At 44.0% G+C, this 26,870-nt stretch overlaps 1 protein-coding gene across 10 annotated transcripts in view; it reads left to right on the top strand.

The window, feature by feature from the left end:
• The window catches only part of arap1 (ArfGAP with RhoGAP domain, ankyrin repeat and PH domain 1), a 36,539-nt gene that overhangs the window by 3,412 nt on the left and 6,257 nt on the right, over nucleotides 1-26,870 (top strand). For 4 of the 10 annotated variants that reach the window (XM_040171629.2, XM_040171619.2, XM_040171612.2 and 1 more), the window contains exons 2-28: nucleotides 2,648-3,762; nucleotides 8,342-8,511; nucleotides 9,693-9,781; nucleotides 9,863-9,948; nucleotides 10,262-10,414; nucleotides 11,239-11,308; nucleotides 11,737-11,857; nucleotides 12,041-12,225; nucleotides 12,415-12,521; nucleotides 13,495-13,694; nucleotides 13,834-13,919; nucleotides 14,438-14,620; nucleotides 20,263-20,437; nucleotides 20,702-20,836; nucleotides 20,964-21,099; nucleotides 21,327-21,429; nucleotides 22,117-22,309; nucleotides 22,538-22,583; nucleotides 22,729-22,892; nucleotides 23,301-23,513; nucleotides 24,024-24,129; nucleotides 24,221-24,368; nucleotides 24,951-25,034; nucleotides 25,125-25,202; nucleotides 25,686-25,803; nucleotides 26,474-26,587; nucleotides 26,672-26,805. In XM_040171629.2, the coding sequence (XP_040027563.2) occupies nucleotides 2,723-3,762; nucleotides 8,342-8,511; nucleotides 9,693-9,781; nucleotides 9,863-9,948; nucleotides 10,262-10,414; nucleotides 11,239-11,308; nucleotides 11,737-11,857; nucleotides 12,041-12,225; nucleotides 12,415-12,521; nucleotides 13,495-13,694; nucleotides 13,834-13,919; nucleotides 14,438-14,620; nucleotides 20,263-20,437; nucleotides 20,702-20,836; nucleotides 20,964-21,099; nucleotides 21,327-21,429; nucleotides 22,117-22,309; nucleotides 22,538-22,583; nucleotides 22,729-22,892; nucleotides 23,301-23,513; nucleotides 24,024-24,129; nucleotides 24,221-24,368; nucleotides 24,951-25,034; nucleotides 25,125-25,202; nucleotides 25,686-25,803; nucleotides 26,474-26,587; nucleotides 26,672-26,805 (4,437 nt within the window). In that variant the 5' untranslated portion in view covers nucleotides 2,648-2,722. Of the gene's footprint in view, nucleotides 1-2,647; nucleotides 3,763-4,742; nucleotides 4,926-7,986; nucleotides 8,068-8,341; nucleotides 8,512-9,692; nucleotides 9,782-9,862; nucleotides 9,949-10,261; nucleotides 10,415-11,238; nucleotides 11,309-11,736; nucleotides 11,858-12,040; nucleotides 12,226-12,414; nucleotides 12,522-13,494; nucleotides 13,695-13,833; nucleotides 13,920-14,437; nucleotides 14,621-20,262; nucleotides 20,438-20,701; nucleotides 20,837-20,963; nucleotides 21,100-21,326; nucleotides 21,430-22,116; nucleotides 22,310-22,537; nucleotides 22,584-22,728; nucleotides 22,893-23,300; nucleotides 23,514-24,023; nucleotides 24,130-24,220; nucleotides 24,369-24,950; nucleotides 25,035-25,124; nucleotides 25,203-25,685; nucleotides 25,804-26,473; nucleotides 26,588-26,671; nucleotides 26,806-26,870 lie in introns of those variants that run through there. The other 6 variants (XM_040171639.2, XM_078098423.1, XM_078098421.1 and 3 more) reach the window with 2 other exon arrangements.

Here is a 26,870-nt window from a genome sequence, read left to right as displayed (position 1 = left end):
TTGTTTCAGAAAGGGTGACCAGTGTGTGTGTGTGGATGTGGATGTGTGTGTGAGAACCCTCCTAGGCAACAGACTGCCCCATTGTGAAGGCAGCACAGAGACCCTGTTATTGGAGGCTTTCTAAGTGGGAGGAGGGAGAGCAAAGAAAGCCAGAAAGAGTGGAGAGATAAATGAACTGAAATGTGCAGACAGCAAAATGCTAGTTGGCAATACAGGAAACCGAATAAAAGCGTATGAAAAAAGAACTTGCATTGTGGCAGGGGGTGAACAAACAACCCAAATATACCGACAGTGTGAAGCACATCAGGAGAAAACATGAGTTGATTTCCCCAGTGAAAGGGACGTTTATATTTTTGAAAAAATGCTTGTTTGTCAGCCAGTTGAAGAGTTCAACAACCGTTGTCACTCTCTCTCTCTCTGACTACAGAGATGACAATCTAAAAACGGGCAGAAGCCAAATTCATAGTTCACCCCCAAAGGATGTTGACTACCCCAATGTATTTTTGGGACGGTGGAGCAACGACGATGACCTTGCACTTCTCTTTCCATCCAAGGGAAGTTATTTGCCTCACAGAAACAAAACAAAAGGCGTGTTTGTTGGCTGTTTTGCCAACAGACCCGCCTGCCTTATTTATACACATGATGATGGATAATAGTAAATACTATACTTTTCCTACACTCGCTAAGCCAAGCTGGGAAAAATGTACACACGTCTGCTCTGGAAGCTCGGATAAAATGTATAAAAATGTTGCCATGTTCATGGACCTGCTGGTAGTCGTTTCTAAACGTATTGCTGCATCTCTATTATTCTCTACAGGATGGCTTTATTTGATCAAAAAACAAGTCCTTCGCAACAAATCTAAATGTTCTTATCCCCTTAAATAAGTTTTTATCCGCTTAAATATTCTGTGATAAATGACTTTACATTTTGGAGATTTTTTTCTGTTTTCACACCGTGACTAGTGCAGCAACCTTCTCACTTGCCTTACGGAGAAGAGGCTGTGACATGTTACTTCTGTGGGTGTATGTGTTCAAATGCATTATCTTGCCTCTTGTGTTGTCAGTTAATGAGGATCCAATCACACAAATTCATGGTATCTGTGAGTCAAGTTCCTCAATTCAAAAATAGGAAGTGCATTTGATCAGAGTGTAAGATTCGCCTTGTCCCCGTGCTCTGTGGTCTCTGACCTGTCAGAGGAAGCGTTTGACAGGAAACGAAATGGCCCCACATACACGCACTGCCGCTGTTTGCTAATCAAGTGAGACTCCTCCGCAAAACTTGACGCAGATCTCACCAATTCTAAAAGATATTCTAAATGTATTAGAAAACCATAACCTTGACCGGGTGGTACGTTCAGTGAGCTCTGATGGAAAGGGATTGAGATGCATTGTGGGAAGCTCGACTTGGATCCACCTCTGCAGCATTCAAATGTGTGTTGAGAGGTGATGAGAGGAGTGAGGGAGTCAGCGTGGACGTGCTGTGTGTGTCAATTCCACCCAGCTCCCATACTGCTCACGGTGTGTTAGCAGCTTAAAACGAATAATATATCTAACTATATTATAATAATTCTAAAGACTTGTGTTTGTATGCTTTACACTGCAATTAGATTGCTTTTTAGTAAATATTAAATATGGTAACACGCATCTAACAGCAGTCTCTTTGTAGCTGGATCAAATATGATCGTCTGTTCTAATTACTGAAAACACAATCCAGTTTGTGGAAGAGGGCGGGGCTTATTATGACTTGTTCCACGAGATCTCACTGCTGAGACATTAGTGCAACTTCCTTTTGTCGCTGAGGTAGAAGTCAGCTGACCTGTTTTTATCACACACAACGTTTATCATTGTATTTGTAGTATTTCTGTTATCTGGGCGGTGAGCGAGAGCCCCCCCACCACTCCCCTCCTCCCATCTTCCTGAAGCCACAACTGTATTCTGACTACCTTCGTTTGATCTCAACTGCACACCAGTAAAGTTTCCAGTGTTTCCCAGTGGGGGCTGACCGGAGGGGGAGGGGGGGTGGGTGTACGACGTTGTACTAAAATACAAATCGCTAGATTGAACTATACACAATTCACACTATATACAACAACTCTCATATCTGTAGTACACATTTCACACCCTTATACTACTTGTTGTTACAGCCTGTAACTGTCAGAGCTTTTGCTGGGCTTGCTTAAAATAAAGACACGCAAGACTGACGCGGTGTGCACGAAAGGGAGGAGCTGTGTGTGTGTGTGTGTGTGTGTGAGTGAGAGAGATGCGTAAGTGACAGAGACGCAGGGAAAGGAAATGCAGCTGAACGAATACGCTGCGTGATTTAAATAGCGCTAAAAAAATTCAATACACCAAACGCATTGTGTTGCGGCCGGTGATGAATCTGTGGCGCACCGCCACAAATGAGTCTCTGTGTGGGAAACCCTGGTTTCACAAAACTTCATCTTACATGTCTTGCAATGCTATCACAGTCACGCACAGTCACATAGCAACATTCCAAACAGCCCTCTGCAGCTCTCCAGGACATTTTGCCACGTTGACTCACACACATACGCACACAAACTCACATTATGAGTCGACTTGCGTTGTCGTGGCTGCTAAGAGCTTACAGATGCTTTTCATTAATTGCCGTGTTTTGTCTCTCCCACAGGTTGTGTAAGCCATGATCTGAGGTGTTAAAGTCTACGTAATCCCGTGTGGACCGACGCGGACGTCTCCTCCCCACATGCTGCACACGCCCACATCAGCCATGTCTCATTCCGAACCCCGTGCAACTGTGTCAGACTGGTTGTGTGTCCTCCGCCTGGAGCAGTATTCAGAGGCCTTTCGGACTGCCGGGCTGGCAACATTTCGACAATGTCGCAACCTCACACCAGATCAGCTGGAGCGGATGGGCATCACCCTGCCGGGTCACCGCAGGCGCATCCTGGCCAGCCTGACCAAAACAAATGGTAACGGCAACACAGAATCCGATACATACTGTCACTCCGCGGAGTCAGAGAGGGATCAGAGACTGGAGGAGACGGGACACGACATGGCGTTGCAGAGAGAGAGACCCGTGCCTGTCCCACTGGAAGAAAAACCCGTCGCCAAGGAAAGGGGGAAAGGAGATGGGGAATCATTGAGGCCGCTGCCCAGGGAGAGAGAGACACCCGTCCCCCGGGCGAGACGAGCGGCCAGGATGAAAGGGGAAAGTGGAGACTTGGGAGAGAAGAAGCCCGTTCCCGGACAAAGACTTGCAGCAGCTCGAGAAGGAAAAGGGCCGGATAGAGGCCTGGGTGCAGAGAGGGCGACGCCCGTGCCCAAGGAAAGGACTCTGTTCCGCTGTAGTGTTGCCGTGGACTGTGACCTGAGCCCAGCCCTCTCTCCACCCTCAGGCGCCTCTTTGCCCCCCGTCCCTCCGCGAAGCATCCCCAACTGTCCGCCACAGCGTTTCACCTCCCCCCTCTGCCCTTCACCCCCTAGCCGAACGCCCGCCTCGCCTAAACCGGACAAGCGTGCGGTTGAAGCTAAGGATGGACTGGGCAACCCCACCCCCACGCATGCCCCCACACAAGCGCCTCTCCACCTTCCCGACTTCCCCTCGGCTCAAACTCGGCCTCAGACGTTGGCTATTCAGCCACCTGCCCACCACCTGGGTGGTAATGGTGATGGATTAACTTTATCCGTCTCCCCCACTGCTTCCCTCAGCGATGATATAAATGCTCCACCTCTCCCGCCCAAAGCAGGGGCGGCACCTAAAGGCCCTCCACCAATCCCACACCGGTAAGACGGCTATTATTCTATGGATTGTGGATGCAGCTTTTCTGTGGATCTAAAATAATTCTTCTTTCCCGTCTGAGATGTCTTCTACCTGTAAATGATCAAACTGTATGATATAAGAGCAGAACAAAACGGAAAAAAATGTAGGTCTTTATGCTGGTTAATCTTTCTGCTCCAACAGAACAAGCTTTAGGAGTGGAGCATATTTGGGAATATGCTGTTCCCCTGAGGTTGCTGTACTGGACGCAAAATGTCAAGACACATGTTTGATTGTGTTGAGAATTACATTTAATCAACAAACAATCTCTTGTTGGAGGATTTCACTGCCACCTATTGGACAAATTAGAGAAATGCAACTCTTGTTAACTGTAAAAGCAGTTTTGACACCAAAAATGTTATTGGAGACTTTAAAGCACTTCCTGAAATCCAAATTCGACACTTCCTGAAACTGAAAAGCCAAAGCACGCTGAGTTACGGAGTGTACCTAAAGCTCAGTGCCCTGTTGAATTTGGAAATATGTGAAGAAAACTTCCTCTGAGAGAGAATTGAACCGTGACGCTGTAGTTGGTTTTGTGGTGACTTTTTTTTCAGACGCTCTGTGTCGGCTGCGTCTCAGCTGTCAGCACATTGTATGCAGCACCCATTTTTTTGCATTTTTTTCAATGATTACGCAAGAAGTTTTCCCTTTTTTAAGACCACACTATCCTTCAACAAGTTGCACTGATGGCTTTAACATATGTCTGTTTACTTCCGGGTCCTAGTGGCCTACCAAACATTAAAAGCTTAAAGTACTACAAGCACTGCAATATGCACACTTGCACTGCACATTTTCTGTCTGTATTTTAATGGACACAGAGGGCTTAAAATGCACAACTAACAGCTTCTGGGAGATTTACAAGGAGATGATAGAGGGATAAATTAAGATAAAAGGAATAAAAGTGATTTGTCACCAGGAACTGGCGTCACACTTGCACACAACCAGCACACGTTCACGTGCTCTTTTGTTTCCTTGTCTGAGTGCTTCATTGCCACCTCCCATCTTCTGGTTGAGTGGTCATTTCCTCCTCAACTCCCCCACATCCCTTCTTCTACCGATGCATTTTTTGTTGCGTTAAAGATTGTTGTATTATTATGAAAGGGGAGTCCTTCTGAACGTCTTGCTACAGGTAAGATCGGCACTAATGACATCTCTACTTTTCTCGCCTCATGCGGTAGTTGTTTAGCGTGCGCTCTCACCCACTAATCCCCCTCCTCACTCTGTTCTTTGTCAGCATTGCAAACAAGGAAGCCTTCCTTTATTGCGGTGTTCAGGTTCTATTTTCCCTGAATGCAAAACAAGTGTCCGTTCATACGAGCTGTGTCCCGTTTTTTGGTGCGAGTCGTCGGTTTGAACTCGACCACAGTCGGAGAGTTCCATGTTTTGATGATCCTGTGCGAGCAGACATCCCCGTCTGTTGTTCAGGGAGTTACGTTCAGGGTACTCAGGGCTATTGATGTAGTACCGGTGAGCCTATGGAATGTTTTCTATTCCATAGGCTGTCATGAAACTGCTGGTTTCTATGAAAAAACTGTGCTCTTAGCCTTAGTGTGAGCTCTCTCTTCCAGCAACGACACAGACGGTTTCATACAGAGGTTACGAAGGAACACCAGGTCGTGTGTCACCCACAGTATGCAATAGCTGGCTGCTGGTCTCCATTTAGTTTTGTATTTCAGTTTAAAAAAGCGAGCGGCAGAGAGGCCATGCAATAAACCCACATGCGACACTAGAATACCTCTCATTTGTCAACACGACTAAAGCCGTGTAGCTTATTGTCAGCTGATGGGGACAACGTGTACCACTGAGTTCACATGAGATCAGTGTGAGAGTGGAAAGGAACCGTGATTGTTTCTTCAGCCTTCTGTCATCAAAGACCACCCTCAGACAACTGGACACACGCCACCACTCGGCAATCCAATTTGCCACAAGTGCACCCTTCGCCACCCACCACTGTGATCTTTACAGATTGGTGGATTGGCCCTCCCTTCATACCAGGCGGCTACAACACTGGCCGCTTCCCCCCCCCCCCCCCCCCCGTCTACCTCTCAAATCTTCTGCACATTTCCGACAGCAATCGGCATTTACGATCCAGTGGCTTCATTCGCCTCAACATTCCAAAAGTCCGTACTGTGTTGGGTCATAACTCCTTTCATCTTGCCGCTGCAAATGATTGGAACTGAGTACAAAACACGCTCAAACTAACAGACCTCACCTTTCTCAACATATTCAAACATAAGCTGCAACGAGCCACAGTTGACTGCTGTACTTGCTGACCAGCCCTCACTTCTCTCTCTTCCATTTTTAGAAAGTACTGTACATAGTTTATTAATTTAACTATGTTGTTTTTAGCCATGTGTTCGTCATACTGTGTTGTGTATGTGCTGTTTGTGTCCCTTGCGTGGACTGTGCTACTGCCTCTTGGCCAGGTCATCCTTGTAAATGAGAATTGGTTCTCAATGGATTTTACCTGGTTGAATAAAGGTCAAATCTTCTGTGTAGCAGAGGGGAGGCTAATTATAGCATACAGCTAGCGCCCCCCCCCCCCCCCCTCTCTCAGCACTCTTCCTCTGAGAAAAAGGCGGCGGAACGGGTCAGTTTCCTGTCTTTGTATGTTATTTCAGTTTCAACTCAAAATAACAGAAATGTCACTCAAACATATTTACATGTCACTTTGTTTCCAAACAAGTCTTCAGTTTACAGTGTTTGGTCTTGAGTGTAATGTGATGCGTGACTTTCTGTCTGTCTGCACACTTTGAAAAAGAGGTAGGAATAAAGAGGAACTTTCACAATACTCCATGGATAAAAACCACGCCTGTGTGCTCATCTGTGACTTTCCCGTCAGCTCGGAAATAAGGCATATAAACTGCTCAGCCATTGTTAGTGTCAGATGTTTTGATGACTGACAAAAAGTGCTTACTTTTCATTGAGCAGACGAGTGGCAATAAATAAACTGATCTACTGTGCTGTGGAGTTCTGAACTTCGGATCAAGGAACTGGACTTTAAGAACTAAAAGAAGTAATACAGTTACAAAGTGAAATGCAATCTGAATTTTAAAAAAAATAGAGAACTATTAGTTACTAGTTGCCAAATAGCATGCGTAATATTGATATTCTCTATTACACTTTAATAATGACACATTTTAAATCATCACAGTTGACATTTTGACCATTATGTTTAACTCCGTTCATATGGTCCATTCGCAGGGCAGTCCAACATCCTTCTGCTCATAAACAGCCAAACTGGAGACAGCAACTTCCAAAAAACCCTCTTTGGGGAGAAAATGTGAAGAAAACCATCAAGGAAGGAATAGGACCCTTCTCCTTTTATTGCTGTTATTAATCTAACATACTAATGTAATAACTAAGATCTAATAACGCGCAAAAGTACAATCCTTTTTTTTTTTTTTACTCACTTTCAGACAGTTACTTTCTTTGTCCATTTTACAGTTGTATGTAGTCTTGGTACACATGATGTTCAGGTGCTATGTAGAAAGGACAAAAAGCACAAGAAACATCAAATGTCAGTCACTCCAACAGAAAAGGGGATAAATAAAAACAGAAATAAAATCAGGGGATGAATAAATAATAGTTGTCCCCTCCTGATGTAGGTGCCACATATGCGCACAAGAGGGTAGTGTATGACATGTGCACAGAGAAAGTTAAACGGTCACAATTCAGCTAGAGGGCCGAGCAACATACGGTAATAATCCTCATTGTATCAGTAATGCTGTGACCGGGCCCCATCGTTTTGTAAAGATAGGCTTTTGGAACCGTAATGAATATGTTATTCGTTCGACATCATAGATTTGATCATAGATTCGACATCATAGATGTCTCATACCTTTTGTCTCATACCTTTTGGATCCATATATCGTAAAAAGTACAATTCTAACACTAATCATTATCACACGTATTATAATTTCCACCGGTACTTGTGCTCTTCTGCTTAAATAAAAAAAAACAGTGTATGTGTTACGAACGCATTTTTGTGCAATTATTACAATTGCACAATATATGCAATAGGACCAGTTTGCAGTGTTTTAAATAGTTGGCTGAAGTTGTTCTTTTATCTCTACGACACGTGTGTGTGTAGGCTAGCAGAGCCTAGCGGTGTGCTGCATTGAGAACGAGATGTAATCTTGAAGTGCGAGGCGGGTCCAGGCTTGTTATATAGTCCAGAAGGAGAGAAACAGAAACAGACACTCAGCAGAGCAGAGGGACACTAGGATTCCTTCTTACAGCCCTGAAGAGGACAGAACCGCAGTAATATAGTAAACTGAATTATGTTACCATGGGGATTATTTTTGTTGTCGTTGTCGGTATGCAGTTCCTGGGGAATTATTACTTATTTAACTCACTTATTTACTGAAGAAAATCTCAAACGCCGCTCTTTATGGTTTTCACTATGGCACGAGAGACGAGACGGGAGGGGGGTCAAAGAGAGAAAGCAAGAAACTCAAGAGGATGCACAGAATGAGCCTTCTGCAGGGATTTTTCAATCTCCGAAAACCTCTATTGACCTGTCCTGTGCCCCTCTATCCCCAGCTCCCCTCCCACCAAGAGGGTCACGGATGAGATGCAGAAAGACCCAAGTCCACTGGTCCCTCCACGCATCCGGACACCCCAAACTGTAGAAGACCCACCGTGGCCAAATAAAGCAGCCCTTCAGCCGGCCCTGCCTGCGAGGAGAGTCACTCAACCTCCCACAGAGTCCCGTGAGTGGTACAATCAGCATAGGGTTTTTAAGGGGGGGCTTTTATCCTTTGATTGGATTGTGGTAGTTGAGAGCTTGAGGAACAACATGCCACAACGGCTCTCAGATGGATTTAGAAAGGGGTTCACGGTCGGCGTCTGTGCACGCTGAGTCACTATAGGAATTCTAAGGGACGTTCCATTTCTGTCTGGTACAGATAGAGAATACACTCACTTGCTGTACCGGTCTGGTTAGTTGGTGCTGACTTATGGTTTGTGCATTAAAAACAGGCTTCTATTCCTTAAGTACCAAAAATCCTATTTTAATACAGCAAATAGGTCATTTTGAACCATGGCTCTCAAAGTGAACGTAGCTTTCTCACTCTGATTGTAGATGTCATGTAAATTTAACTAAAAGACCGCTTTGAAAATGTTAACCATCTTAATTACAATTATTACTGAAGCTAACAACATGCAGCCCCCGCTTCAAATCCCTGTCTTATTCATGATATTACTGAAGATATGACTTGAAACTTGATGTAGGCCAACCTCTGATTCGACTCGGACATTGTCATCCACTTTTTCTATGTAAACGTGGTGTCCGTTCACAATATTTTTCTATTGTAAACATATCTTTTTCAACTTTATACGTTCGACCTATTTAGCATTTCAGAGATAATATTAATTGCTTAAAACTTAATTATGTCACACTGCCTTAAAAGGTCTAGATATTTCGAGGGAGGGAGAGTCCACAAAAATGCTCTGGTATTTGCCACAGTCTCTGTTGTTCTTCTCAGAGCTTTTTAGTTTCTGTATTCACAAAGGGGGATTAAAACCAATAACACTCACACCCAGAATCCGATACCTTGAGTAACTGGAACTATCACTGCTGTTGACTTTTCTCCTGCTCTATCGGTGTACGGCAGCGTTTCCCAGACGCCAAACCCCAGAAAAAAGAATGTAAACATGGTGGGCATCTGTGAGCAGCACACAACTTAGGTCGAGTTATCTTTCCAATATTTTGTGGCTTTATTTGATTCAGTACGTCGGTCCTGCCAGTTGCATTCAGTATGATTTAGAAAAAATGGTAAAAGGTACAAACCAGCAGATATCTTGCAATCAAAGATATACTTATTAACTAACCAAGACGGACTAAAGCAACACAACATTTTTTCTCACCTTCAACCCCCCTCTCCCTCCTCAGCGTTGAATTCACTCATTGATTGTTCTGATGACTACGAGGACTCAGACCTGTTTTACGCCGTGGCTCATCGAATAAGCCCAATGGACAGGGTGAGTGAGGGCGTGCCCTCGGTTCCACTCTTCTCCCTCTTCTCGTCCCGCACAATGAATGACGACCGTGTCCTCCAATAGGAAATGTCCCTGCAAGTGCCTGTCCAGGGAGAAGTGCGCCGCAGTTCTTTGTGCAGTGACGACGAGCAGTTGGATGATGATGATGAGTGAGTATCAACACAAATCATTAATCTAACCCAATCATCTGTCATCGAAAGGGAAATAACAAATCAGCATCAGTGAGTCTTGACCTTTGCTGTCAGTACATCACTAACCATGGTGATCAGCACACAGCACATAGGAGTTGACTTGGTTGTCATTGTTCAGTGTAGAATGTATTAATGTATCGGGGAACTTGCAATAGTGGAAAAACTGCACCTCTTTGACAATCTGTTTCATCCTCAAAGGTATTGAATTATAATGCAAACATTCATTTCAGGTTTCTTTCTTTCTGTGTGTGCTCGTCTCTTTGACCCTAAGGTCCAGTCTGTGGGTGGCCGGCAGCGTGGGCAGTCTGCAGGGAAGTGTCTACCTGCCAAACACCGGCCGACTACCGGCGGCCACTAAAGACGACAGCTCTCAGCTTGCTGCTGTCGTTAAGATGGGCTGGCTGGACAAGAATCCCCCTCAGGGGTAATTAGTGGCAACGCACAGACACGCACACACATACGGGCTAATTAAAAGGCATCAATCAATACTCTACACACAAATATCCAGTGTAATGTTGCACAGTGTATTGATACAAAAAGTTAAGTAAGCAATACAATATTACATATTTTTAGAATTCATATGTTAAAATAAGATCTAAAATCAGAGCGCACTCACTGCCCAGCTCCTGGTCATTCTCCCTGCACGGAGGCGGGGCTGCCCGGGGCGCGCTCACAGCGAGGGATCGCTGGCGAGACACGTGCCTCACGTGCACGAGCTCTGACCGAACAGCGTTTCTTAGATTGGAGTGCGAGAAGGAGGAAAGAAGATGCCGTCTTCGCAATAATACATCTTTGATGTGACTTGTTGAATCTTGGCCAAGCAGCGTTGAGATCAGCGCCTTCATTTTCCTCTCCAACATTTCATCTTCTCAATCCAAATTGAATGTGGTGTGGTGGCCAAACATGGTTTGCCTTATTATGAAGTTTGTTTATGGAAATCAAACTACACCCATCGTAATTTGTATGGCATTCACCTTTTAGTGTCATCTTTTGCCCTTTGCAGGCATGTATATTACTTAGCAAATAAAGCTAAAGGTTTAATGGCTAAAATGACCAACATTGCACGCTTGATTTTATATGCATTACATTGCAGTATTTTTGCCCGTCATTGATAATTACACGAGAAGCCGCAATAACAAATATCACGCTCATAGTGCTCCAATTTACGGCCCAGTTGAGTTGTGTAAAAACGTCTTCTTGAGGAGTTTGTACCGGAGTATACATTTCTGTGTATGTTCTCGTACCCAGGGCTCTTTATTATCAGCGACGATGGGTGAAGCTGGATGTTGACTACCTGAGATACTTTGACAATGAGAAGGTAACAGCAAACACATGCAGGAACTCTGGGAGTGTACATCGCAAGAAAACACGTGAACACCACGCCAAACTCATAGTTCAACTTCCAAAATGTCACCAGAAATTCTAGTTTTTAAGTGGACTACATGTGTACCTATTGTATTGATGTATACATTTTGTATTATACAGGGTATGTCTATAATATAAACATTGGGGCCTCCTATCAGTCATTATAAAAAAGTCACCAAACACTACCAGTGCGTATAACGCTCTACAATGCACCGCAAACATGCATAGTACAACATGACTGCGATGATTTTCATGAGATGTTTACACGTTGGTACTTCATAACGCACATTCTGTGTGCATTCTCCCTTAAACGTTCTGTTGCACTGAGACAGACTAGCTGTTTAACCGAGTCGTCGTTGCTGTGTGTCTATGTGGTTGTAGGAGGTGTATTCTAAGGGGATCATCTCTACTGCCTTTGTCACTCATGTGACCAGTGTGGGGGAGCTGAAGTTTGAGGTCGTCACAAACAACCGAACATTCATCTTCAGGGCGGAAAGTGAAGGTCTGTCTGTTTTGCTTTGGTCACGTGCAGAAAGATGCATGTTACTGTTCAAAAGATACCATGTGCATATGTCTGATGCATGTACAGTATCCACGATGCATGTTCACTATCCATATATCTTTGTTTGTATATTTGAATAAACGCGTTCCATTCATTCATACTTGTGTTTGCACGTCCACCCAGTTGAGAGAAACGACTGGGTGACTGTATTGCAGGACTGCACCAGGGGGCGCCATCATCGCAGCACCATGAACCCCGGCTCACCTTTGTCCCCAGAGTTTCAAGGATATCTGGAGCTCAGGGGGTTACGCTCCAAACTTTATACTGTTGTGGCCTCAGAAAAAGTATTCCTCTACAAAAACATTGAGGTGAGAACTTCCTGTGTGTGATCACATAATATTAGTGGAATCTTTGTTTTCGTGTGTGTGTGTAGATTCACTTTGTAGATTATCTAGTGTGTTTTTTTTTACAGCCTACTCTGCATTATAAAGAACAGTGAGGTTTCCAATAATATTTAAGCAAAAAACTGAGCCACTCACTTCTTTTGTTCATTGCAGGACTATCGTTTAGGAGTGGGCATCACATCCATTGACATGAATGTTGGCAATGTTAAAGACACAGATCGCCGTGGCTTTGATCTCACCACACCGTACCGCATATTCAGGTACAGTATATGCACACAAACATGGAACACATGCATACTGACTTTCTGTTCCATTTACAGTGAGCTGAAACTCTTTTCTGTTAGCATCTGTAAGCACCCGGTGCATATTTTATGTACTGCACATAGTCTGACTGATTATTACTTCTTTTTGTTTCTTGTGCAAAATGGATTTATGTGTCTCCATAATGATTAATCGGCATAGATTACCATTCTTCCTGATAAATCAATGGCTGAGCGGGACCTTGCTGCTAGAATATGCAAAGGAAAAAAGATCATGTTGCCATACTGAGAACTCCCACCGTCCAGCTCTCCTTAGCTGGACATCTTTGGAGAATGTGAACAGCCCTTTGTAACAGTGTGAGTGTTTAAGGGAGGTGCGTGTGTGTGTGTGTGTGTGTGTGTGTGTGTGCGTGTGTGTGCGCGTGCATGCGCACAAGGGTTTTTGTTAGTGTTGTGTGTGTTTTTTTGGCTGACAGTGCACGCCGCCTGCAGTGCAAGGGCTCAGCTTGACAGGATGGGGAAATCTGAAAAGACTTGTTTATTTGTATAATAGTTGAACTGTGAGTCATTCTTTGTCTCGCTCTAACTTGGCATTTTTGTAACTCTTATTGGTTAAGAAGTATGTGAATGTGTACGCTGTAAGGACGGAGACTGATGTCTTGTTTGACAGATGAGGAAGGACATGGGATTGTGCGTCAAGACCAAAATCTGTCAATGTGTGTGTATGTGCATTCTTGTTCATATAGTTTCCAGTTGATACAAGTATTTTTAGTAAAACAAAAGCCGAGTCAAGAGTCAGTACTCAGCGGGCTCATGAGGATGAGAAGACACTCACAGACACACACACACACACACACACACACACACACACACACACACACAGGGGAAACACAGGCGTTCTCACTTCCATCACTTGGTAGTCGTTAATAATGTCGGCGTTAACACTCCGACGCGCGTTTCTCTCTCTGCGCAGTTTCATTGCAGAATCGGAGCAGCTGCGAGAGCAGTGGGTGGAGGCCATGAGGAACGCGATAGGTGAGGCGCTGTCGAATAGCGGGGTGGCCGAGAGGATCTGGGCGGAGCCTAGCAACAGTCTTTGTGCCGACTGTGAGGCTCCCCAACCGGAATGGGCTGCCATCAACTTGTGCGTGGTGGTCTGCAAGCGGTGCGCAGGTTTGTGTTCGTGGGCTCGGATTTATATTTATTGATATTGCATCTATGTTCAAACATTAGGGAATCTGAATATCTTTTCTTGAACCAATTTTTTAATTGTTTTGGAGTATACTTTATCTTCAAAATATGTGTGTTCCAGGAGAGCACAGAGGACTTGGTCCTAGCATCTCAAAGGTTCGTAGTCTGAAGATGGACAGGAAAATCTGGACCGAGGAGCTTATACAGGTGCGCACACACACACGCACACACACACACGCCAGAGTTTTGTATTCAGAATAAAAGGTCATACAGTTCAAAAGAATTTGTGGTACAACTATGGTGTCCTGATTTACTTATTCACTACAAATTCTCGAGCTGCAGATTAATTCATGCTGAGGTAGCATTTTATTTGGGACACTAGTATAATGTGATGCAGTCTAATATATAATGGTCGTGCAGTGTAAAGCTCAGAATGTGATGTTTTTGTGGACACTATGTCAGGGGTTAAATTCAACTCTGGTCATTTCTGAAGCAGTAGCTAGCGGTGTTGTTTCATTATATTGATTTACTCAACATACGGTGGAGAACATTCGTGGCTTGTTTTGGAATAATATAATTAAAATAATGATGCTGAAAATGTACAGGCATTCTTGATAAACTTGCACAGTGTGTGTGGTGAGACAACAGTGCACATCGTAACCTCCAACCATGCTTGCTGTCCCTCTTGATGTGGAAATACCTACCTAATCATACCTGTGATGCAGGTGTTTCTGTTGCTGGGCAACGAGCGGGTCAACAGCTTTTGGGCAGCCAACGTCCCGCCAAGCGAAGCTTTGTCGCCCACAAGCTGCAGCGAAGAGAGACGCCGCTTCATCACCAACAAATACCGCCAGGGCAAATACAGGAAGTACCACCCTCTGTACGGAAACCAGAGGGAGCTCAACAATGTGAGTCCACGTCACTGCTTTCATCGTTAGCTTTTGTGTGTTGTCACCCCCAGGATTTGGATTTGACGTACACACTGGTCACAGAGATTAAATACACAAAACTACATTTAAGAATGCTGTCAGTCAGCAGACCTTGGGAAAGAGAAGATTAAGAAGGTTTTGCAAACGGTTGGTTTAGCAAATTGTTGTGTTCACGAAAGACGTGTTACTTAATTTATGAATTTGTGTTGGTGAGTGTACCAATAGTATTGACTGCTCCCTTTTTTTGCATCAGACGTGTGCATATGTCTCAAAGTGTCACAGCCTTGGATGTGACTGGATTTTGCTGGCTATTACGCTGTACACTTCTCACAGTGACTAAGTAAGAATTAAGAAATGCCACCCGACTGTACTTATCAATTTGATTGGTTGACTGACAAAAAATGCCTTTACCTGTGAAACCTGTTCAACAGTGGAAATATAGCTGTGTGTGTCCACTTATTAATTTAATGTGAAAGCACTAAACAAGCTTGTCTTAAGTCCAAAATAGTAAGGGTATGTTTTTCTTTCCTAGATAGAATTCAGTAAGTTATATGTCACTTTTTTTATCTCACTGCAGTTGTAGTTATACGCTGGTTATACACTAGCTGTCTGAATCCCAGCTTAAGCCCAACATTTAAAGTATTCTTGTGGATTGCTTTGCTATTGTCATCAGTGTTTGGTAAACATACGTAAGAGAATCAGCAGGGCCCTGTGTCTTTGGGAAATGTTGCAATAAAGTTAGGAATCACGGTACTGCCCTCTCAGGACACCTGGGTGGGGTTTGTCATTTTGTATTGGGGCTCCGCTGTGTGTCCGCCCCTGCTGGGTCACTCGTTAGCTGCTTAACCCACGTCCTGCAAACAATGTGGAGCGTTTGCGTGAGTGAGTCAAATTTAGCACCTGACTGAGCTCTATTTACCCTCCCCCAAACAGTCAGGCTTGTGTGAATGTTTGAGAGTGAGTCACTGTGTTTGGGATGTGCAGAAGAAGATAAAGGAAGTTGTATTATGGGTCTGCACACAAATTACTTCTTCTTTAGGTGTAAAGCCTTTTTGTTCAGCCATCAGTCGTCTCTTCTTCATTCAGTCCTCCTCCCCGATGGCTTTCTCTATTTTCTTGTTTCTACACTTCTTTCTGTCATGAGAATTTCTGAACCCAGAACCCCCCCTTGTTTTCAACAAATGCTGCTGTACCTGTTCCTTCTCCATTCAGACGCTCAAAGTTCCTCGAATCTGCGTTGCTGCGCCATCCACTTGGGTGTGTCTGTGTGAGAGATAGTGGACTCTGCTTTGGTTGGTGTCCACCATGCAGTTACGGGTCGGGCCTTTCACAACAGTGTTCCGTGTGAGAGAAACATGTCCCGTGTGGGCGCTGTTGTCTCTGGCTCACATGCAGGTTTCTCAAGTGCTGCCTTTCTATTGCCATCCCTCCGTTTTTTGTTTTTGTTTTTTTTGTCCTTTTTGAATGTGACATCATTACACACTGCTTCAGCTGGAATGTGCAGTAACTCCGCCCCTTCCCTCTCTCCCCCACTTCATTGTTTGCTGCGACTGCACAAGAAAGTTGATCTCTTCCCTGCTGGCTCCTTTTTCCTCCTTCGTAAGTTCCCTTAACTTTTCTGACTGAAGCCTCTGCCTGCCTGAGTGTCGACTGACATTCAGACCGAGCCGGGAAAGGAACTGAAAGCTTGCAAGTAAGGTTGTGAGTGTGTGCTGGTGAGCTTCAGGGAAGGGTAGTGTGAATGTTGCTGTTTGTCTGCTTGTGTCTTTGTAAATCCCTTCTGGATGAGTGCGTGTATAGGAATGTTTGTCAATGGATATTGTATCTCTCCCAGTAGGTTATCTCGGTGCAATAAAACACACACTTACGTGTCTGTGGGTCGTTTTTGTCTGAAGACTTCTGAGCTGCTTCTGTGGCTTCACGCCAGAGAGCACATAAGAGTTATTGTGCGTCTGGTTTTCACTGGGAGTGGGTTGGAATACGTTCCCGTGCATATTAATGTGTGTGTAGGCATGTTTCTCTGCCTTTTTTAATCGTTTTTGCTCTGTGCTGCTCTCTGTCCCTGCTTGTGTGTGTGTGTGTGTGTGTCCATGGGTTTTCTGTGGAATGGGAGCAGACCAATGCGCTCACCTCTGTCAATGGACATCATTGTCCCCCTCACGCGGTTCCCTTTGGCTTTTGTGTCCGCTCTCTTCTGCATTAGGTACTCCACTCTCGATGCTTTCCACATTCTTTGTTTCATTCATTAATTGGCATTCGCATCATCCTGCAGAGACCGTGTTCATGCTTTAATGAAGCGTTATTAAAAATGTGTTGGAGCAAACTTTCCAGGAGAACTCGTCTTGGTTCAAAACCTTTTTGATTGATATGTCAAATATCTGAAATAGCTTTGTTGTTTGGAGAAGAGGGGGCGGGGTTGTCAGAAAAATGTTTCATAGAAACACTCACAGTGTGGCGGAGTTATTTACAAGAGAGAGACGGGTTGGCAGATGAAAAGTGTGTGTTCAGTGTATGTTTTAGCTGTGGAGAGTTCTGTGCAGTAAGGCTTGTTGTCATACATCTTTTCTGCGTGTGTTGTGGCAAAGCTGTCCGCTTAGGATTCTGAAACCCACCCGTCGTCATTGTTGTGGGCATTTGTTCGTTGGGAGTATGAGTTGATGTCCCAACCAATGACTGGTCCAGGAGCTTCTGTTTATGTGACTATATTGACGTCATGCCGAGTGTCTTTCTCAGTAGAAAAGCTCCATCTTTCTGTCCCTAGTACTCGTTCTTTTGTTTGATCGTCCCTTTTCCAACTGAGGCTTCTTAGCTTCTCAGTCCCACTGGAGTTTTTAGGTCATGAATCGTTTTCAATTGGACAGGGAGATGTGCCTTTTTCTTTTCTTTTCTCCCTTTTCGGTGTCTGTCTTCTTGTTTTTCTTTTCTCTGCTTCATGCATCTGGCTTTTTACCTCCACCCCCCTTCTCCATCTCTCTGTATACTGATCCTGGTGAGGTAATGACGGAACATGTATGAATAACTCTTCCTCATCTGGATTTAATGTGAACGTGCATACACACACAATGTATAAATGTGTATTTTCGGTATGTCAGCACAGGAAGTCTGAGGGTAAATTATTTTCCGTTTGTAGTGCAATTAGTGTCTAATCAATGTCACCCACTCAAATGCTTTCATCTTCCTTTCGCAATATTTTCTTTTTACTGTTCCTTGCTTCTCTTTCTTTTGCTCCATTTCTGTCCAACATAACTGGATGGAGGCCTGTGTTTTCAGACACACCCAGATAAAATCTCTCTCGGGAGATTCTGTAAGATTCTTGAACTCCCTTCTCTTCTCTCCTTTTTTCTTTGACTGTGTGTGTGTGTGTGTGTGTGTGTGTGTGTGTGTGTGTGTGTGTGTGTGTGTGTGTGTGTGTGTGTGTGTGTGTGTGTGTGTGTGTGTGTGTGTGTGTGTGTGTGTGTGTGTGTGTGTGTGTGTGTGTGTGTGTGTGTGTGTGTGTTATTCTAGTACTCCCTGTTTCATAGGCAGCAGATGTTGGAGGGCGTGAGGTCTTCCAACACCGATTTTCCTCCTTGTGGTTGCTCTGATTGGGGCAATTCTCTTAGTCAGAAGGCACACGGTAGGCTATTGATTCATCACAGGACACTGACCTATTATTAGTCTACAGGGATAGAGGATGAAATGGAAGGAACACCTTTTGCCGATATTTTCTCATAGCCCCCAGTGACGTTATTTTTAATTTCCACTTTTTCTAAATTTGAGGCAGAAAAAGCCCAATTGACAACATTAGGTCAGTTCATTCTTGTGGGAAAAAGTTGATTGCAGGAAAATGAAGCACAAAGAACGATTGCAAAGTGAGTGTAATAATGCAGCAGAGATACACAAAGTAAGGAAAATATCAAATGTGATGCCGTGTCCAAGTAGAAAAAGGGTGGAGACACAAAACATCGATGAACCCCTCCCCTGCCGCCCGGGGGATCAGCACTGGGTTAAGCATATGGTTTCACATCAGTCCAAGATGGTGCTGCGAACTGGCACGCGTGCACTTTTCCGTCTGTTTCAGGTACTCTGACCGAGTTAAGTCTTTTGCGGCCTCTCACCTCGGTTGCCTCACTGTTCTACTCCGCTGTGACACACGATCTGAGTCAACATCGGCATAATGGCCATTATTAGTTGTATTGGATTGGTGCGTCCCTAATCTACAGCTATTCCCAGGTTTTAGAAGTCCATTCATGATTTAGACAAACCTGTTGAAAGAAGACAAAAAGACGATGTTCAATACTTTTCAATGACTTAACTCTCAACATTAATAACTTGTTAAAGCCCAGTGTGCTTCTTTCTCACGCAGGTGGAAAATCTCTTTAAAAGTCTTTTCCTTGCTATGAACATTAATTACTTTGTGAATCATTTCAATATCTATCTAGCCAGTGAGACTGTAACTTCAAGTGCACCTGAAAATGTAAAATCTGTTTTTAACCCACTGTTGAACAGTACACGTATGTGGATGTGCACCACTGACCAGCTTGGCGTGCAGATGTCTCTACTGCTGTATAAGTCTTCGGTGGGCGTAGAGGCATCTTGTGTAGTCTGTATTTTAGTTCATTGTTTTTTTGTGTGCGTCTGCGTGTGCGGGGGAGGTGGTGGCGGTGGGTGTGGTGGGAGGGAGGGGGGGGGGGGGGGATGGGTGCGTCATCAGGTTTAGTTTCTCAGCTGTAAAAACACTACATCCTCTTTTCAATCATAACAATCGTTTTCTTGTTTGTCCAAAGACAAATAAGACTTTATTTACCCCTTTATTTAAGTGTTTACCCAACGACTCTGAGTGCATTTCCATCTTCTTTTGTCACATGGATTCATGTTGCACATTCAAAGGTTATAATTAGTCTGCTTAGATGTAATAGAAATATTTCCTTTAGGGAAATAGGAAAAAAAAAGTAAAACTACAATACTGCCAAATTAGTCTTTAATTGTGCAGCCCCACACAAGACCGTTCATCTGCTCTTGGATCAGTGTGCACGTGACTGGTTCTCCTTTTTGAAGTGGAGCAAAAGGTTGGCGGGGACTTACAGACTAATCACTTTAAAATGACTGCAGGCTTCTGTTTTATTAAATGTGCATATAGTGGATTCTGAGTGAACTCTGCTATTGGCACAGACCTTTAAAAACCTGAGAACCATATGCAAGTCATAATAATGACCTTCACAGGCTCACAGTTTGACCTTGGCTGCTTCCTTCTAAACAAAGCTGCACGACCACATTACAAAAGTTGTCCGTTTAGTGTCTTTCTTGCTGATTTTATCTCTTTTGTTCTCTGCCACGCTTCTACTGCATCTGCCCCTCTCACCGTGTTACTTTTTACCCTCCCAGAGTGGGACCTAATCGTAACAATAATATGTCTTTATTTTAACCTACCAGGTTAAGAGTCACAAGGTTAACCTTTTAAAGGATAATCAATCCCCAAAATGTGCTAGTTTGACTTGCTGTGTTCATTCGGTGCCTTTACATGCTCTGATGGGAGCATTCTGTACTCTCTAGAATCCTTTTCCCCGAGCAACACATCACTGTGTCCGTCTGTTATTTTTGTACATGAGGATTTCATTTTCATTTTCCCTTCGTCTCCCTAGGCTCTCTGTATAAACGTGCAGTGCAGCGATGTGCTTGAAACGCTGAGCCTGATCTTCTGCGGTGCAGACGTGAATTGTTCAACTGATATGGCAAGTTGGCCCAGCGTTCTCTCCCTGGCCAGCGCACACTCGCAACCCTTACAGGCCGAGTTAATAAGCCACAATCTCAACACAGGTACAGTAAAACGCTCCATGTACAAGGAAGGTTTGTTCTTAATTCTATCAAGTCTAGAAAACGTGCTAAGAACATGTTTTAGCCGTGCCATTCCTCAACGTTAGCTTAGCCAAACACACATTCTTATCGTGAACAAACTCGTTTGTTTACCGCTTCTCTTTCCCAAACACACTTCTCCTGTATCGGATCGACTCCCAGAAGGGGACCGTCCTGAGTTCTTACGCAAAAAGAGGACATGACTTTTATGTGTTGGTTCTTCTGCAGAGTTACCGCGGTCAGAGGTGAATGAAGGCATGGCAGCGATACATTACTCAACTCCACCTTGTGTGTCTCACAATGGCTTCCTTTACAAGACGGCATCCATGGCTCGGCCTATTACAGAGCGCAAGAGCAAAGATGGTATTCAACACCACCCAGTTAACACTAACGCTTACTTGGAGTCCTCCTCATGCCAGAATTAATGACTAAAGATGTAATTTATGACTATAATTCCTAATATTCTGCTTTTGCTTGTCTGTCCGTGTAGAGTTCAGTCGTCGCTGGTGCACCGTGAATGATGGCACCTTCAGCTACTACGAGAGTGACAAGAACTCCAACCCTAACGGCGCTTTGAAGGCTTCAGACATCGTCTGCTTGGCTGTTGATGTGCCTCAGAGACACGGGTACACATACAGTCACACGGACGCTCTACACCATCGTTAATAAAAGATGAAATGATAGACAGAACTAACACTGAATCGCTTTTATTTTTCAAGTGAAATATTTACCATGCATGTATTCACCACGGAGATAGCGTTTTGTATCTATTTTCTTTATCACTCTTTCCCATCCCATATTTTTTTGCATCACTCTGTTTCACTTCATCCTAGTCTCTCTTTCTAACACACAGGTACGATAACACCTTTGAACTTTACTCCGAGTCAGAGCGTCTCTATCTGTTTGGCACCGATGACCCAGACAGCCACAAGGAATGGGTCAAGTCTATTGCCAAGGTAACTACCATATTCCTTTTAGGGTGTGGAGACACAAGCACAAATCCTATGATTTTCTCCTCAGCTGGGCCGTTACAGAGGGAACGTATTTTTTTGTAGTTAAATTGGAGTGCTCTGGTAAGTGGAAGGTGTGCAGTTCCAGCTTTGATAAAATGTAAAATGCCACCTAAAGGTCATGAGATGGCGGGATAATGCCGACTCATTTTTGTGCCTCTTATTCATTCAGAGCAGCACTCCTGCAGATGGTGTTTTCAGCAGCATGACAAAGTGCAGCGACTTTCCGCTCTGCACAAACTGCTGAAAGTTGATGTTCTAAAGTGATTGTCACAATCAATTCTTTTTACAATAATTGCAGCAAGTTATAGTTAAGTGATGCTGCATCTGAGATGTGAATCAATAAAGATTCTGATGAATTACATCTCCTGGCTGTTTCTGTGTTACTCAGCAACACAAGGAACATCAATGGCAGGATGGTAGATTGTCCTTCCACACATTCATGGCTCCGGCAAGTCTAGCCCCCAAGACAACAACTGCAGTCATTAAAAGACCGTAGAATTCAATTAGTATTGTTTTTTTCATGGGGGTTCAGTAATGTAGGTGAAGTATTTCATCTTTACAAAAGAGAAATCAGACGATGATTAATGTGTGGTGTATTGAAACGCAATTATGCCTTCCTTTCATTTGTAGACCTTTATCCCGGCTGGTGTAGAGCCACTACTGAAGTTGCCTTTTGATCGGATCGGGCGGCTGAAATGTAAAGACGGTTTGAACCTACAAACATCGAAGGTCGGCTGGTTTGCTCTGGTGGGCTCCACACTTCACGCCTACCTGGAGGACAACAAGGGGGAGGAGATCCACCTCCGCAAACTGAACGAACTCTGTAAGCAGATACACAAACTGTATGTCTAACTGTACTTGTAACCGTGATCTGTACACACACAGGAACACGGTGCTCAGAGGAGCGATTGACCGTCATTTGGATGAAAACCAACATATCAGAGCATGAAATATGGACGTTTCAGGGACAAACATACTGTGAAAGTTACTTGGTTTAAAAGTATTGCTGTATGATGGAATTATTATGTATTGTTTTTTGTTTTTTTTACAGCAATTCAACAAGACAATGAGGTGCTGGTTCTGGTGGAGAGAGGCAGGTGAGGAGATATATAGTATATATTTATATAGTACCCATTAAAGTCATTGGTATCTGTTTTAAAATTTCATTTTTGGTCTTTTCTAAATCCCAACCCATTTCATTTTTACCCTTTTCTCCACTTTGTTTCCTCTCCATTTATACAGAACTCTGTACATAGAGGGAGAGAGGAAGTTGGATTTTTCCGGCTGGTGTGCTGCCATCCAGGCGGCAGCAGGGAGTGGAGGAGACACACTGAGCCAGCAGCAGCTGACGGAGACAGACATACCTGTCATAGTACACAGCTGCATCGGCTACATCACGCAGTGCGGTGAGAGACTCCAGACTTGGATAAGGAATCCAATGCATTTACTTCACACTAAGGAGCACACACACATGGCTGCATTTTCATCACATTGGGTCTACAGGAGTTTATATACCAATAAGGCAACCTGCTTTTAAGTTTTAGCCTTTTATATATTACCGATTATATCACCGATGTTTGGCCAAATTAAGTTTAGTTTTGAGGTGAAGTAACCTGTTTTTAATTTATAGAAATGTATTTTTTAAATTTATATAAGTCCACTTTGAATGTCTTTTCTTTCTAAGTTGAAATATGAAAGTTGAATGAACAAGTTTTTTTTAATCCCCCCGCATGTATCTTCTGAGAGGCACAGCATAGACATGGCCTGGGTCTGTAACATCCTCCTGCGTATGCTTGTTCCTTTCCCTTCCCCAGGGTTGACCTCTGAGGGGATATATCGTAAGAGCGGCGTGAACTCCCGCGTGGCACAGCTGCTGGAGAGGTTTCGTTGTGACGCTCGCAGTGTCCGCCTGAGAGAAGGAGAGCACCAGGTGGACGACGTCTCCAACGCGCTCAAGCGCTTCTTCAGGGAGTTGGGGGAGGGACTGTTCACATCAAAGGATGCAAGCTGCTGGCTCAGTGCTGCTGGTAAGATTCCCAAGACTGCTTTTGTGCCCCGAAGTTGCGTCACGCTGGGATTTTTTTACATTAGATTTGAAGATAAATTGAGACTTCTGCTGCCACTCCAATAAAAGAGAGGGCAATAGAATGGGAAATATCCCACAGACCGTTTATGGATTTTTTTTTTGGTCTCAAACAGGTAACATTATATCTGTGTAGCAAGAGATGTCTTAAAAAACGCGGTAAATTTCACTTCCAGAGCATTTGGAGGTTTTACTATTTACAGTAAAACCACTCACAGCTTCCTGACACCTTCTGATTTCATACAGAACTCCGTACAAACCGCTGAACTTGTTTGAATGTTAGTTCACAAATATAGTTTCAGATCACTACTATGCCTCAGAGCGCTACAGTAACTTTTATTCCTCTTTTGTTGCATTTGTCTGATAATGTCATCTCATCTATCCCTCTTTCTCTTGTTCTTTTACACTTTCATTCTGTGCCTTTCTACACTTCTTGACACGTCTCTTCCTGCAGCTATTCAGGATGAAAGCAAGAAAATCTCCCAGTACCAGCAGCTGTTGAACAGACTGCCTTGTGTTAACAAGGCTACACTACAAGCCCTCATCAACCACCTCTATTGGTGAGAACCGCTCACATATCAATTCCCTTTTACCTCTGTGCATGTGTTGGTGCATATATACCCATGTGTATTTTCCCTGCATGTTTTTTAGCGTGCAGCGTTTTTCCGAGCTGAACCAGATGAACGTCCATAATCTGGCCATCGTTTTCGGTCCCACATTGTTCCAGTGCGACGGGAAGGACTTCACTGCTGGCTGCGCCATAGAGGACCTTGTACAGCACTACACATTCATCTTTGAGGTCAGACTCACTGCTTACTGTTAGATGGAGGGATCTAAGAAGAATAAAACAAATGCGTTCTCTATGCTGAGTCATTGATCATTATCAGTCATTTATTTATCAGAAAATGGCACAGCTGGCTAGCTTGAAAAGTTTGAGATTTCAAAGAGCATGTTGTTGCAAGATTAAGCTCCAAAAAAAGCAGAAAACCTTCAAGAACAGATTCTAGTCCCTCCCATTTTATTATTTTCACTTTATCATTTAATTACTTTTTTTGTTACGAGTGTGTTCTTACAACACTTTATTTATTTCAATTTGATAGAGAAGTCACGGATTAAACTAGAAGAGAGTCAGGGAGATGTGGGGGGATACATAATGATGGGAATGCCTCTTTAGTTTAGAATTAAAACCCTGCCTCTCTTGCCAAAATGAGCTTCTTTCAAAAGGCAACCCCACATCTCCAGAAAGCGTAGAATGAGTAAACAAAGAGGGTTGAATCGCTGGTGGTGATTTCCGCCAGGGATCTAAAGATTAGCATGACGCTGTAATTAAAGTTGGGTTTTTTCCAGTTAATTGTTGATTGGCGTTCATACTTCTTCGCAGGTGGATGAACAACAGCTAAAGAAGCAGCTGGACGAGATCACGGCTATCATCGAAATGCGAGAGAAACTCAATACAAAGTTTCCTGTGAGTCTCTGGTGCCGCTTGTACACAAGCACCTGTTTGCTGAGTTGTTTTTTATCCTAAGGCCTTTCTTCTTTTTGTCTGACATTTTAGAGTACTGAACCTGGAGGGCACTTCATCTGTACAGTGTACTTGGAGGAAAAGAAGGACACAGCAGAGCAACATGTCAAGGTGACCTTAACTTTAGCAAATTACACATTTGGCCTCAACCCGACTACATTTCCTCCCATGATTGTTGGTATCCACGATTTGTTCTTATTTTTTAGTGCCTTTTCTCTTGCTCTTCTTTGAGGTAAGAGAACATTTTACAAATGGTCGGGAGCACTCTTTCTGTACCAGTACAACAAAAAACACCATTGTGTTTTCCCAGTCAATATAGAGACTAAATAAATGCTTTTGGTCCATTGTTGAGCAGTTCTGAATGGCTTCCCTTCTGTTTTCAAGTTTATGTTACAGTCCCTCAATTTCACTGTGTCAACTGGTGAAGTTCTTACAGCCTTTTTCTGGTGGTATTTGCACACAGCATGCGTATTGCTAATAATAAACAACCACGCGCCTCCAATTTATGATGAATTGGTACATCGGTACACAGCCACGATAACCCTCTTTGCTCTGAGTCAGACAGTAGCGTAACTGCGTTTCCTTCCCCCTCAGATCCCTGGTTCTATGACCGCAGCGGAGCTGGCCTGTGAGGTTCTGGACCGGCGTAAAATTCGCGTTAAAGACAAAGACTACTGGAACTGCTGGGAGGTCAGCGACAAGGAGGAAATGGGTGAGGAGGATTGGAGGACCGAGGGAGATGGCTCACGTACTGATGTGGTTTGGGAATTAACATGTAAAAATATCCTGAAAAAAAGCCAGCAGCAAACCAAAACTGAGGTCGTCGTCCACTCAACATGCAGCACAGGGCACAAAGATCATTCCCAACCATGTGGCTGTGTGCCGTGGGTCCTTGTGACCCTGGTACGTAGATCATACATCTCGCTTCCCACTTAGAAGCCTTTAGGTGGCTTATTTAATGCCAGTAACTAGCAATGGATTTGGCAGATTTCCCATCACAGGCCAGTTAACTAATCTGCTAATTACAGGAGGAGAAGGAAGAATGAAATGAAAAAACGGCTGTTAGGAAGTGTATATGTGACGAGCTGGAGGGAATTCTTTCTGCCACTTGCTCGATACGGACGTCACGTTTCTATTACAATAACATAAGCTATTTGTAAAGATTGGTATGACGGCGTGCGTCAAAGCACAGACAAGCGACCACGCTGTATTCCAAATCTGCTTTCTATTGTTCGCTGAAATAGAAACCGCCAAAAATTCAGCCACTGGAATCCACGGCTCAAGAGGCGTTCGTCTTTGAATGATCACGGGGGGAAATTATTTGAGGATCCCGGCGACTCTTTAAACTGACCCTGCACTGTGTGTCGCTCTGCCTCCCCCAGAACGCCCACTGCACTATCAGGAGCGAGTCTTACCCATCCTCCACTCCTTTGGCACGGACTCCCACCTGCTCATCAAGAAGCACCTGGCTATGGAGGCCATGATGGTGTACCTGGGTAAACAGACAAACCAACAGCCTCTCCGACCCGCCGCGTTGTTGGTCATCCGCGTCACCTTCTTCTTAATAATCTGCCCTGCAGGCAGTAAAGTGGACCCATCCAAGCACGGGATGATGAAATTCAGAGAGGAGCGAAGCATCTTGGGACTGGGAAATTTCCACGACCGATATTTCATCCTCAATTCCAACTCACTAAGAATGTACAAGGAAGTCAGAGTAAGATTGACGGATCTCCTCTGCGGAAGAAATAAAATCTAATTTTCTTGTCCCATTACCCTTCA

The sequence above is a fragment of the Gasterosteus aculeatus genome, chromosome 1 (assembly GCF_964276395.1).
Source record: "Gasterosteus aculeatus chromosome 1, fGasAcu3.hap1.1, whole genome shotgun sequence".
Taxonomy (NCBI): domain Eukaryota; kingdom Metazoa; phylum Chordata; class Actinopteri; order Perciformes; family Gasterosteidae; genus Gasterosteus; species Gasterosteus aculeatus.
Note: the sequence above shows the minus strand (reverse complement) of the source record. Positions and strands in the feature narration are given on the sequence as shown.